Here is a 14,668-nt window from a genome sequence, read left to right as displayed (position 1 = left end):
ACTCTTCCTCACAGGTTAGTTAATGACAGACAGTCAGTGAGTGTGTCTGTGTCCAACTCTTCCTCACAGGTTAGTTAATGACAGACAGTCAGTGAGTGTGTGTGTGTGTGTCCAACTCTTCCTCACAGGTTAGTTAATGACAGACAGTCAGTGAGTGTGTCTGTGTCCAACTCTTCCTCACAGGTTAGTTAATGACAGACAGTCAGTGAGTGTGTCTGTGTCCAACTCTTCCTCACAGGTTAGTTAATGACAGACAGTCAGTGAGTGTGTGTGTGTGTGTCCAACTCTTCCTCACAGGTTAGTTAATGACAGACAGTCAGTGAGTGTGTCTGTGTCCAACTCTTCCTCACAGGTTAGTTAATGATGTTACTGAGTCAATGTGAGCAGATTGTGTCTGTAGACTGAAGAGAATCAGAGTCTCACTGATGGTGGAAATAAAGGTTTTACTTCCTTAAAACAGCCGTTTTTTGAATGGAGTTTGGTGTGACAGTGTGGAGCAGAGGGGATTTGAACCTTAATAATTCCCATAAACTGAGCTGACCTACCTTCTAATAATGAACCTTGGAAACAGCAGACAGTAACAGGAAGTGGAGATAAACCCTCCTGTTTTCTTCTTCTGTGGTCTCGTAGTAAAAGGTAGATTAATAAACACAAACCCTGGAATTAGTTTACAGTAACGTCACATTGGACACAAACAGTTAATAAAGAGTGTGAAGCACATGGCCTCCATCATCACACGTAGATACAATAAGAGAAATCTGCTCCCGCTCTGCCACATGGGGGCGCTGTAATCAAAGTTTTGATGCCTCCTGAATCCATCATTCTCACAGCTTTAGATCCATTTTCATGATGCTGTCAGAGTGGAGAAATGATTTCTGTACATTTGAGCTTTATTTACAGTTGTTCTCCTCAATATTCATCATTCTCTAAACAGAGTGTGAAATGATCGAATCCATAACTCATCTGCTCACAACACTTTATGGATTCAAACACATGAGAACAGTTCAGCTGACTGACACTCAAACAATAACTTCATTCAATCAGAGAAAGTGACTGAACTTAGTGTCTGTCTAGTGTTCTGACCACTCAAAGCCATTTACACTACAGCCACATTCACTCATTCACTCATTCATTCACACATTCACTCATTCATACAGTGATTCAGCATCAGGAACAGTTTGGGGTTCAGTATTTTGCTCAAGGACACTTCGACATGCAGCGGGAGGAGCCGGGGATCAAACCGACACACATTGGTTCTACTGGTTCCCTCCTGCGGTATCAATACACTGTATTGATTATAGGTAACGGACAGAGTCAGTGTGCTAGCTACAGGAAGTACACGTGTGTCTGACACCGCCTTCTTTACGGATTTTCAAAATAAAAGTGACCAAACGTTTTCGTGTCTCTGGCAGAAATTAGAGAAATAAAAACACATTTATTTTTATTGTTGATTGACACCAATATATAAAGAATAAAATGATTAATCTGTATTTATTTTTATTATTAAAAATAGTCTTTTTATGTGTGGGACATTCAACCTTGTTTAACTTTAATTTAATATTGATATAATATTAATGTCTAATAAAAATGAATATAAATAATTAAAGAAATAATTTTAATTGAATGAATAATGTGTAGTATTTTATATATTTTTAAATAAAAAAAATTTAAAAAATAAAAAAAAGAATGTAACTGTCTTTGTATTAGCATAAACCAATATAAACAAATATAAACAGATATAAACAGATATAATCCAATATAAACAAATATAAACAGATATAAACAGATATAAACCAATATAAACAGATATAAACAGATATAAACAGATATATAGGTAGTGCAGTAACTACAGACTCATTTATCACATATATATTATATATAATACATATTCTGTATTTCTCATTGTTTGCAACTGAAGAGTCATTAAGAATAAAGCAATCCTCAAATATAATTTTTAGATGTTTAACCAATTAAATGTGTTTAAATTGTAACATTTATGGAAACTTGTTCTTAGAATAAGATTCTTGTTAGATATTTCCTGTGATTTTACAGTATTTTGGCTCAGTGCAGGACACAAATATAAATAATTAAGGCATAAATTAAGAGATGATCCAGTCCAACAGAACCCGACACTGAAGAGGAGCATCATCTCCAGGCTTCACTAGGATCTCTGACTGGTCTGAAGACAAAACACAAAGTGGTTCATTGATTTCTAAGAAGACTTTTTATTGAGAGCAGACTGAATTCAATCAGAACTTTATTTATAAAGCACCTTTGTGCAGAACTGTAATACAAAAAGATTAAAATATATATTGGATTAAGGCAAACTGGTCCCAGTGGACTCAGTTACACATTGTAAGTTATTGTCACAGATTGTAATTCATTAGCATAATCACCTATATGGACAATATTCGAGCAGCTGCTTGGCCCTTTAAACTGGAAGTGGTTATATTTCAACTCTGAGTTTCATTATTTTTGAGTCCATTTTTGAGGTTATGTGCTTAATACATTAGACCTGCATTTTAGAATAAACAGATCAACTTCTGGTTCATTGAGCTAATTATGCAAAAATATGCAAGTTAGCCTCCAGTATTGTGTAAAAGCTGGGGACCCTCACTGTTCATTTATAACATAAAACTGTGGCTTACAATAAAGCAAACACACTATTTGGTTGAGGCAACAAGAGCACTTGGTTATGTAATTTTTGGAGTAAAATCAGTAAGTTATGGGATGTAAATCAGAATCAGAAACACTTTATTGATGTGTAACACTGAGGAGGATCTATTGTCAGAAATATAATATCCATAGGTTTGTTTTCATTAGTGTTTAATCAGCTGAAAATAAGAATGGTTGTGTGTTCGTTACCTTAGAATGAGACGTTTTTATCGACCTACGCACTGGACCTTTAAAAGCTGAAATAAGTAAAGGGCTTCCCACCGGACACAGACAGCAGTCACTGGACTGAAAGGAGGCAGAGAAGGATCAGGTTCAGAGTTTGATAAAGCAGCTCTCTGGAATGAAGTCCGACTGCCACAGATCACTTCTGAGGAAACAGGAGGAGGTTCAGTTTCCTCATATTTGTTATAGCTGTTGGTTTGTGTCAGCATGAAGCAGCCTCAGACAGACAGACTGACAGAACTACTTTATCAATCATTAAATAACTGAAGCGTTCAGCAAAACAATCTTTTAATATTCACCTTTATTCATTTCAAAAACATTTTAATGTCAGTAACAGAAACACTTTTCATTTGTACAATAATGATATCAAACTATCTTCTTCATGATGTCACAATGTATTGAGATATGTCAATGTGTACATACATATAATGAAGCAGTCTCAGTATTTGCTCCAAGAGCTGCAAATACAGACAGTTCATCAGTTCCAACTCAGGCAGGACTCAGTTGGCTCTTTCTCCACCTGACTTTAGCTTCTGCTGTGGCAGATCTGCAGTGTGAGGAGAGATGTGTGTGTGTGTGTGCCTCAGTAGCTGTATCTATCATTGTTTAACCTACTGTAGATGAACCCAGGACAATAGTGATATGGACACTTCAATGACTTCATTTACTGTTTATCAGACCACAGATGAGACAAGAATTAGGTTGAAAACAGACTGTTTCTGGGGGCGGGGCCTCACTGATTACACTGACTAATTATAAAACATTTCTATTGTTAATGTCACTAATTTTACATCATTTTATATTATTAATTAGTCATTTAATCTATTATTATTTCCAGTTACAGTTTTTATTTTACATTAGTCATGTAAATAGTTTTACAGTGTGTTATAAAGAGTGACACATTAAAACCAGTCAGTGAGTGTGTGTGTGTCCAACTCTTCCTCACAGGTTAGTTAATGACAGACAGTCAGTGAGTGTGTGTGTGTCCAACTCTTCCTCACAGGTTAGTTAATGACAGACAGTCAGTGAGTGTGTCTGTGTCCAACTCTTCCTCACAGGTTAGTTAATGACAGACAGTCAGTGAGTGTGTCTGTGTCCAACTCTTCCTCACAGGTTAGTTAATGACAGACAGTCAGTGAGTGTGTCTGTGTCCAACTCTTCCTCACAGGTTAGTTAATGACAGACAGTCAGTGAGTGTGTCTGTGTCCAACTCTTCCTCACAGGTTAGTTAATGACAGACAGTCAGTGAGTGTGTCTGTGTCCAACTCTTCCTCACAGGTTAGTTAATGACAGACAGTCAGTGAGTGTGTCTGTGTCCAACTCTCCCCTCACAGGTTAGTTAATGACAGACAGTGAGTGAGTGTGTCTGTGTCCAACTCTTCCTCACAGGTTAGTTAATGACAGACAGTCAGTGAGTGTGTCTGTGTCCAACTCCTTCCTCACAGGTTAGTTAATGATGTTACTGAGTCAATGTGGAGCAGATTGTGTCTGTAGACTGAAGAGAATCAGAGTCTCACTGATGGTGGAAATATAGGTTTTACTTCCTTAAAACAGCCGTTTTTTGAATGGAGTTTGGTGTGACAGTGGAGCAGAGGGGATTTGAACCTTAACAATTCCCATAAACTGAGCTGACCAACCTTCTAATAATGAACCTTGGAAACAGCAGACAGTAACAGGAAGTGGAGATAAACCCTCCTGTTTTCTTCTTCTGTGGTCTCGTAGTAAAAGGTAGATTAATAAACACAAACCCTGGAATTAGTTTACAGTAACGTCTCATTGGACACAAACAGTTAATAAAGAGTGTGAAGCACAGAAACAGTGACAGACAGCAGAAATATGAGATTGAATAAGGTCGCTGTATATGTCAGGACACTCATCAATAACTATTTGTGTATTTTATATAGAACAACAACACAACAGCATTGTTTGCTGGATATAGGATTTATGCTCCTAATAGATACAAACAATACAGTAATGTTATTTTACGAGCTCAGAATTTACATTTACCACCAGTCAAATTAGAGGCAGTGCTTTCACTTAAAAGAGGGCGGGGCTTGACGCAATGGGACCTTCACCTGTTGAATCATAGAGTTACTACTTTAAATGTCCTACAGTGAGTTATTGTACATAAACAATCAGAGAGGAGATTGGATATTTCTATATAGTTATTGTTAATGTCTGCCACCGGGTCGGATTCCCCTTGAAATCAATGAAACCAGGCAGTAGAAACACTACCGCTGTTGTCCACAGGGGGCGCCAGAATCAACTCAGACAGTTCCTGGAGTGTGACGAGTGTGCCGTCCCCATGGAGCAGAGCAACAGGCCGTACAGGCGGCAACTAACAGTTGATGTGATTGAGCAACTGTAATTAGTGAGAATCAATATTAGATTGTGGAAGCTGCAGATATTTCACTGCTGATAACGCTTTATGGACGCTGTCACTACAGACACAGTTTACACTCATTATGTTATTAAAGGAAATCATCAATCTGAGACACATGGCCTCCATCATCACACGTAGATACAATAAGAGAAATCTGCTCCCGCTCTGCCACATGGGGGCGCTGTAATCAAAGTTTTGATGCCTCCTGAATCCATCATTCTCACAGCTTTAGATCCATTTTCATGATGCTGTCAGAGTGGAGAAATGATTTCTGTACATTTGAGCTTTATTTACAGTTGTTCTCCTCAATATTCATCATTCTCTAAACAGAGTGTGAAATGATCGAATCCATAACTCATCTGCTCACAACACTTTATGGATTCAAACACATGAGAACAGTTCAGCTGACTGACACTCAAACAATAACTTCATTCAATCACAGAAAGTGACTGAACTTAGTGTCTGTCTAGTGTTCTGACCACTCAAAGCCATTTACACTACAGCCACATTCACTCATTCACTCATTCACTCATTCACTCATTCACTCATTCATACAGTGATTCAGCATCAGGAGCAGTTTGGGGTTCAGTATTTTGCTCAAGGACACTTCGACATGCAGCGGGAGGAGCCGGGGATCGAACCAGCAACCTTCTGATCAGTGGACGACCCGCTCTACCTCCTGAGACACAGCCAGATATATATGTATAGAAGCTGAATACACAAACATCAGAGAAACATTATAGAGCTACATGAGACCAATCAATCAATCAATCAATCAATCAATCAATCAATCAATCAATCAATCAATCAGTCAATCAATCAATCACAGTATGGACTGCAGGTTCATTCAGACGATGAAGAGAGGAAACACTGAAAGCTGAACGTTGACATTCTCTTCCTTTGAGCCCCTTCAACAAGATCAATAATCAAAGATTGATCAACAGACCAATCAAACAGATTGATCAGCCATCAGAGGAGTTGGATCAATGGAGCTGCTTCTGTTCCTGGTTCTCCCTGCAGAGGAGACAGAGGACAGTAAGACACAGACAGACACAGAGACATCTGACCTCTGACCTGTATCTACAGTACTGACCTCTGACCTGTATCTACAGTACTGACCTCTGACTTTGAGCTGCACTTTTCCCCCTCTCAGTAAGTTTCCCTCCTTGTTGTAGACGTTGCAGTAGTATCTTCCTGTGTCTCTCTCTTTGGGGGATTTCAGGGTCAGACTGAGGTCTCCAGCTTTCAGCAGGTCTTCCTTCATCTCAGTTCGGTCTCTGTAATCCTGGTTCTGTTCTACAGGCTGATCAGAACCGTTCTTATACACATGGACTGTCATGTAAGGTTCAATGCGGATCCACTCCACTTTAGCGTCCTCAGGCAGGTCAGCTGTGGTCTTGAAGGGCAGTTGGACAGACTCCGCCCCCTCCTCCACCTCCACCTGACAGACTGAGAGAACAACAAACCCCAACATCAGCTGTACAGACAGCAGCAGCAGTTTGTAATAACTTTATTGACTGATTACAAGCTAACGTTACAGAGAGCTAATGCTATGCTACGAGCTAACGTTACAGAGAGCTAATGCTATGCTACGAGCTAACGTTACAGAGAGCTAATGCTATGCTATGAGCCACAGAGCTAATGCTACTAGCTTAATAACAATATAGCTACTAGCTTAATATCAATATAGCTACTAGCTTAGCTTAATAACAATATAGCTACTAGCTTAGCTTAATAACAATATAGCTATTAGCTTAGCTTAATAACAATATAGCTACTAGCTTAGCTTAATTACAATATAGCTACTAGCTTAATAACAATATAGCTACTAGCTTAAAACAATATAGCTATTAGCTTAGCTTAATAACAATATAGCTACTAGCTTAGCTTAATTACAATATAGCTACTAGCTTAATAACAATATAGCTACTAGCTTAAAACAATATAGCTATTAGCTTAGCTTAATAACAATATAGCTACTAGCTTAGCTTGATTACAATATAGCTACTAGCTTAAAACAATATAGCTATTAGCTTAGCTTAATAACAATATAGCTATTAGCTTAGCTTAATTACAATATAGCTATTAGCTTAGTAACAATATAGCTACTAGCTTAATTATAATATAGCTACTAGCTTAGCTTAATAACAATATAGCTACTAGCTTAGCTTAATAACAATATAGCTATTAGCTTAGCTTAATAACAATATAGCTACTAGCTTAGCTTAATAACAATATAGCTATTAGCTTAGCTTAATAACAATATAGCTACTAGTTTAGCTTAATTACAATATGGCTATTAGCTTAGCTTAATAACAATATAGCTATTAGCTTAATTACAATATAGCTATTAGCTTAATTACAATATAGCTATTAGCTTGATAACAATATAGCTACTAGCTTAGCTTAATAACAATATAGCTACTAGCTTATAACAATATAGCTATTAGCTTAGCTTAATAACAATAAAGCTACTAGCTTAGCTTAATAACAATATAGCTACTAGCTTAAAACAATATAGCTACTAGCTTATAACAATATAGCTATTAGCTTAGCTTAATAACAATATGGCTACTAGCTTAGCTTAATAACAATATAGCTACTAGCTTAGCTTAATTACAATATAGCTACTAGCTTATAACAATATAGCTATTAGCTTAGCTTAATAACAATATGGCTACTAGCTTAGCTTAATAACAATATAGCTACTAGCTTAGCTTAATTACAATATAGCTACTAGCTTAAAACAATATAGCTAATAGCTTAGCTTAATAACAATATAGCTACTAGCTTAGCTTAATTACAATATAGCTACTAGCTTAATAACAATATAGCTACTAGCTTAAAACAATATAGCTATTAGCTTAATAACAATATAGCTATTAGCTTAGCTTAATTACAATATAGCTACTAGCTTAGCTTAATTACAATATAGCTACTAGCTTAGCTTAAAACAATATAGCTACTAGCTTAGCTTAATAACAATATAGCTAATAGCTTAATAACAATATAGCTATTAGCTTAATTACAATATAGCTATTAGCTTAATTACAATATAGCTACTAGCTTAGCTTAATAACAATATAGCTACTAGCTTATAACAATATAGCTATTAGCTTAGCTTAATAACAATAAAGCTACTAGCTTAGCTTAATAACAATATAGCTACTAGCTTAAAACAATATAGCTATTAGCTTATAACAACATAGCTATTAGCTTAGCTTAATAACAATATAGCTACTAGCTTAGCTTGATTACAATATAGCTATTAGCTTAATAACAATATAGCTATTAGCTTTGTAACAATATAGCTACTAGCTTAATTACAATATAGCTACTAGCTTAGCTTAATTACAATATAGCTACTAGCTTAAAACAATATAGCTAATAGCTTAGCTTAATAACAATATAGGTACTAGCTTAGCTTAATTACAATATAGCTACTAGCTTAATAACAATATAGCTACTAGCTTAAAACAATATAGCTATTAGCTTAATAACAATATAGCTATTAGCTTAGCTTAATTACAATATAGCTATTAGCTTAGTAACAATATAGCTACTAGCTTAATTACAATATAGCTACTAGCTTAGCTTAATAACAATATAGCTACTAGCTTAGCTTGATTACAATATAGCTATTAGCTTAATAACAATATAGCTATTAGCTTAGCTTAATTACAATATAGCTATTAGCTTTGTAACAATATAGCTACTAGCTTAATTACAATATAGCTACTAGCTTAGCTTAATTACAATATAGCTACTAGCTTAGCTTAAAACAATATAGCTACTAGCTTAGCTTAATAACAATATAGCTAATAGCTTAATAACAATATAGCTATTAGCTTAATTACAATATAGCTATTAGCTTAATTACAATATAGCTACTAGCTTAGCTTAATAACAATATAGCTACTAGCTTATAACAATATAGCTATTAGCTTAGCTTAATAACAATAAAGCTACTAGCTTAGCTTAATAACAATATAGCTACTAGCTTAAAACAATATAGCTATTAGCTTATAACAACATAGCTATTGGCTTAGCTTAATAACAATATAGCTACTAGCTTAGCTTGATTACAATATAGCTATTAGCTTTGTAACAATATAGCTACTAGCTTAATTACAATATAGCTACTAGCTTAGCTTAATTACAATATAGCTACTAGCTTAAAACAATATAGCTAATAGCTTAGCTTAATAACAATATAGGTACTAGCTTAGCTTAATTACAATATAGCTACTAGCTTAATAACAATATAGCTACTAGCTTAAAACAATATAGCTATTAGCTTAATAACAATATAGCTATTAGCTTAGCTTAATTACAATATAGCTATTAGCTTAGTAACAATATAGCTACTAGCTTAATTACAATATAGCTACTAGCTTAGCTTAATTACAATATAGCTACTAGCTTAATACAATATAGCTACTAGCTTAGCTTAATTACAATATAGCTATTAGCTTAGCTTAATAACAATATAGCTATTAGCTTAGCTTAATAACAATATATCTACAGCACTGACCTTTGACCTCGAGCTTCACTTGTTTCTCCATCAGGATCTTTCTCTCCCTGCTGTAGACGCTGCAGGTGAAGGTGATACTGTCTCTGTGTCTCTCTGTGGGGTATTTCAGGGTCAGACTGAGGTCTCCAGGTTCCAGCAGGTTTCTCTTCATCTCTGTTCGGTCTCTGTAATACTGGTTCTGTTCTTCAGGCTGATCAGAGCCGTTCTGATACACATGGACCATCCTGTATCTGTCTGTCCACTCCACTCTGACGTCCTCAGGCAGGTGAACTGTGGTTTTGCAGGGCAGCAGGACAGACTCCACCCCTGAATCCACCTCCACCTGGTAGACTGAGAGGACAACAAACCACAACATCAGCTGCACTGCAGAAAATCTATTTCTAAGTCAGTCAGATAATCTGATATTTAGATTTAAAATCTAGTGGGACTTGTTTTGAGTGTGAACTGATGATCTAGTGCTCACTATGGAAGCTGTTTGACTGAATTTAAGTAAATGTCACTTGTCTTAATGAGCAGTTTGATCTTATTTGGAGTTATTTTTAGCTACAGGGACACATTAGCTACAGGAGCTCCAGTATGCTTTGACACTTTAAGATCTGAACTTTCAACACAAAAACATCTTATTTCAACTTTTAGTCTTTTGGCTTCTGTGATATTATATTTTACACTTTATCTTCAAACTAAATATTTCCTGAACCATTCAGTGTTTGGAAGTCAATAACAGTATTTGAGATCAATTCTTTGATGTGTATGAAGCCAGTGCAGAGCTCTAAAACCTGGACTCATGTGTTCCACTTAGTGTCAGTGAGGACTCTGGCAGCAGCGCTCTGAATCCTTTCAGTCTGGGTTTTTAAGGTGGTATTAGGAGGATCTTGTTGTTTTGGTTTTTAGGTCCAGAACTACATCAAGATTTCTGACATGGTAGAATCGTTTGGCTCCGCTAACGTTACGCTGTGAGCCAGAGAGGTAAAGGCAGATATTCGAAAGAACATTTTAGTGACATTTTCTTGCATTGGACTCAAATCTTTATTTATTATTAGTATCATTCTCTCACTGTTTGCATGTGTGTAGTTGTTTACATCCTGTAAAAGTGGGGAAATAACATGAAGCATCCTTCAACTCCAGTGAATGTCCCAGCTCTGTTAAATCATCCTAACAGATTGCTTAGAGGTTCCTTTAAGAAAATCACACATCAGTTCCTAAGGCAGAAAACTGCCACCTTCGCAAAAACTGCTGTAAAAATAATATAAATCAATATTTTTTTCTACTTTAAATGAGTCAAGCTTTTAGAACTACTCCAGCTTGAAATATACATATCAAATAGGTATCATATTTTGGGTATTTTAACCCTTTAAAGGCCAATATGTTTACACAACTCTGCTGTTGTGGAAAGTCTCAGAGTTTGTTTGAGACCAGTTATTCTTCCATTTTTTAAAGTCCATTTTGCTGCTGCTTCATCAATTTCATCTTCAGATGAGTCTTCAGATGAGTCAGGGCTAAACACCAGATCATCTGTCTCTACTTCTGAGGCCTCCTCCGTGGAGTAATCAGAGTACTCGGAGGAGGAGGAGGATGAGGAGCCATCTTCGCTCTTGTAGCCCTTGATTATTTCAAGCACCTCCTGAGGACCAAAATGCTACTTGATTCTAGGAGATTATGGATTTTTGTTTGTCTTGTCTGTGGACTTCCTCTGTGATGGCTCTATCAGTTCAATACATTTGTGTTGGGAGTAGGTGTTGTTAAATAAATATTGGATGCTTTGAAAGTGGTTGCTTATTTATTTGTTTGTGAAAATGGAGGACACTTCCTTCCCTCTCTATGTAGTGGGTCAATTTTGCCAGATTAAACTGATGCCGATGTGTTTTGTTTTCATAACATCATATGTGAGTGAGTGGTCTTGACGAGAACATAGCGGTGCATTTGTAGTTCTATGAGCATTTGCACATCTGTACATCAAAATGCACTTGACAGTTAACTTAACAGTTAGTTATTGAAGTATTGAGTATATTTACTGTATATTACTGTAATTTATTCTGTATTTTGCCAGATTATGGTGATCCTGGGGTCGTGATGATGGGGCCCTTGAATATTATTGCCCAGGATACAGTGAAGTGTTAATCTGGCCCTGAGTAAGAGTGAGGCCATCCCACTCAACCATCTCACTTAACAAACACATTTGGGCACAACCCCTTTTAAGTGGACCCTTCAAGGTATGAAATATCTAGGAATTAAAATACAATCTCAATTACTAAATTGTTGATATAAATGCGCCAGATATTAAAAGGTGGACGGTTTTACCTCTATCCCTCTGGGGAAGATCAGAAGTCATAAAAATGAACATATTACCAAGGTTGGCTTTTCTCATGTCTTCTATACCGCTTAAATCCCCCCTAACCCTAACCCCCCCTAGTTTTCTTTGGAAGGACAAAAAACCTAGGATTAGTAATAAAACATGAATCAACCCAAGAATTAAAGGAGGATTAGGGCTTCCAGATATATACCAATATTATCTAGCATTTAACTCTAGATATCCCCTGCAGTGGGCCTATGCCAGCGTTAGAGAGATTGGCAGTTGGGAGTGGCTTGAGGAAAACATTTTCAAAGCTTATAACAAAGGCATAACTTTAACAGTTTTATGGTATAATCCCAAAAATATTTCCATAGTTAATAATCCAGCCTTACAGCTCTCATGTGATGTAGTCAGAATTCTCCAGAAGAGTTTGAACTTTAGTGGAACATCTTTACCATCATGTCCACTGTGGAATAATCCTTTGTTTACCGCAGGAGGTAAACTTCATAAGAATAAAGTATGGCAACAGCATAATATAAGTTAGTTGGGCCAAGTAATTAGTGATGGTAAAATGATCCCGTTTAATGACTTAAAATTACAATTTGGATTGACAGATACAGAATTTCTGTCATATCTACACATAAAATCTGTCATGAAACCTTTACTCTCCAAAGAGATAGGGGATAAAAAAGACGTAGAAAACAAATGAAGTGGAATTGCTGTCAGGAAAGGTACAGTCTCAGCAATGTATAAATTATTATGTTCTGCTGCTCCTGACAGAAACTCCCAAACTAAATTACAATGGGAACGTGATATGAGTGTACCTATTTCCCTCCCACAATGGGATAGAGCACTTACAAGTTGTACAAAAGTGTCAAAGTGTGTCAGATACAAATGATACAGATAAAGATATTACACAGAGTTTACATTACACCTTGCAATCTGAATACATTTGATAACACATTATCCAAATCCTGCTGGCATGGCTGTGAGGTGGAGGGTACACTATTGCACTTACTGTGGTACTGCCCTCCTGTTAAGAGGTTTTGGTTTAATGTTATTGAAAGTTTGTCACGTGTCCTTAACATAGATATAAAACCCTGCCTGATAACCTGTGTATTAGGTGCGAATATGGACACTGCAAAACCCCAAACTGTACAAAGTATTATTGTCCTGGCTTTTCTATCAGCTAAACGGATAATTTTAATGAACTGGAAACAACTTAGGCCAAACTGTTTTAGTATGGAGAACTGGAGCAAGGACTTCATGGAGGTTTTATCGATGGAACAGGCCGCCTCCACTCTGGTAGAGGATAATGGGCCGGATTCACTGCCCCATCCTTCTCTTATAATCCCAGACCTCTGCCTCAACATTCACACAACTACAAGAGTAAAGACGATTGGCATTATGGGTAATGTAGTAGTGACATACCTGACATGAAATACTGCCGAAAATGCACCAAAAGACCCCCAACAATAAGACCAAGAACCAGGAGAACCAGGAGAGCTTTGGCCCAGGATGGAAATCGTTCTGTGGGAAAGAGAAACATAAAGAAAATAACTTCCTGACCTCTGACCTGTATCTACAGTGCTGACCTCTGACCTGTATCTACAGTGAGATTTAGAGTTTGTTGCTGACCTTTGACTTGCAGCTGTATGTTTCTCACTCTCCGTTTTCCTCTTGATGATCTGACGGTGCAGGTGTAGGTGCCGCTGTCAGAGAGGCGGAGTTTTGTCAGATTGAGGCTGAGGTCTCCAGTTTCCAGAGCGTCAGCCATCATGGATGTTCGGCCGCTGTAAAGCTGGTTTTGGTCTTTAAGTTCATCACCTTCCTGCTGACGCTGGTGGACGGTTGGAGGATTGAGATCGTAGCGGCTCCACACCACTGAGGGGTTGTCCAGTTCAAAAGTTTGATACTCACAGGGCAGCAGGACAAACTCCTCCCCCCTCATACAGCTCCACAGCTGAGGCATGCTGGGAAACTGTGAGGTCAGAGAGGTTCAATCAGCCTTATTTCAGGTCTTATTGCTCCTGGATCCTCAATCTGCTCCCTGTTTGTGATCGGACTCACAAACAGGAGCAATAACAGAACAAACTGATAGACTGACTGTATTGATCCAACATGGTGTTTAAATGAGTGTGTTAGGATCATTAATACTATTGGTAATATAAGCTATAAGAATGTGAACAACCTCCAGAGATATAATCCTGAAGAACAGAACTGAGGACAGTCTGACTGTACAGTCTTCTACATTCATCATGATTTACACAAACATTGAAAATATGCTGCCTTTAATATGTTCTTCATGTTTTTATTGGAGTTTAAACAGACTAATGAAGTGAAGATGAAAGAAATACAGATTAAAGACATGATGTTGGACTAATGATCAGATCAGAGGGAGGAAGGTTATCTTACCGTGCACGAGGATCACAAACACCACAAACATCTTCATCTTCCTGTAAAAACTACAACAACCACAAAGTCCTCATTAATCTGCTTCTCACTAAACGAACACTTGAAAAACACATTCAGTTCACAGCCAGTTGTCACTTTCCTCCTCCTG

At 37.0% G+C, this 14,668-nt stretch overlaps 1 protein-coding gene and 1 long non-coding RNA gene across 34 annotated transcripts in view; one reads left to right on the top strand and one right to left on the bottom strand.

The window, feature by feature from the left end:
• LOC127359861 (uncharacterized) overlaps nucleotides 1–14,668 on the top strand; it is a 42,694-nt gene continuing 28,026 nt past the window's right edge. For 6 of the 21 annotated variants that reach the window (XR_007883014.1, XR_007883012.1, XR_007883011.1 and 3 more), the window contains exons 1-2: nucleotides 76–352; nucleotides 3,847–4,176. This is a non-coding gene — a long non-coding RNA (uncharacterized LOC127359861). Of the gene's footprint in view, nucleotides 353–3,846; nucleotides 4,177–4,232; nucleotides 4,288–14,668 lie in introns of all 21 variants that reach the window. The other 15 variants (XR_007883004.1, XR_007882996.1, XR_007883000.1 and 12 more) reach the window with 14 other exon arrangements.
• Nucleotides 5,550–14,668, bottom strand: part of LOC127359860 (butyrophilin-like protein 2) — a 59,877-nt gene continuing 50,758 nt past the window's right edge. For 6 of the 13 annotated variants that reach the window (XM_051394155.1, XM_051394161.1, XM_051394154.1 and 3 more), the window contains 3 exons: nucleotides 9,816–10,145; nucleotides 6,401–6,730; nucleotides 5,550–6,295 (listed from right to left, as the gene is read on the bottom strand). In XM_051394155.1, coding sequence (XP_051250115.1) covers nucleotides 6,231–6,295; nucleotides 6,401–6,730; nucleotides 9,816–10,145 — 725 coding nt within the window. In that variant the 3' untranslated portion in view covers nucleotides 5,550–6,230. Of the gene's footprint in view, nucleotides 6,296–6,400; nucleotides 6,731–9,815; nucleotides 10,146–13,536; nucleotides 13,636–14,668 lie in introns of all 13 variants that reach the window. The other 7 variants (XM_051394158.1, XM_051394157.1, XM_051394159.1 and 4 more) reach the window with 3 other exon arrangements.

The sequence above is a fragment of the Dicentrarchus labrax genome, unplaced genomic scaffold (genome assembly GCF_905237075.1).
Source record: "Dicentrarchus labrax unplaced genomic scaffold, dlabrax2021, whole genome shotgun sequence".
NCBI classification, from domain to species: domain Eukaryota; kingdom Metazoa; phylum Chordata; class Actinopteri; family Moronidae; genus Dicentrarchus; species Dicentrarchus labrax.
Note: the sequence above shows the minus strand (reverse complement) of the source record. Positions and strands in the feature narration are given on the sequence as shown.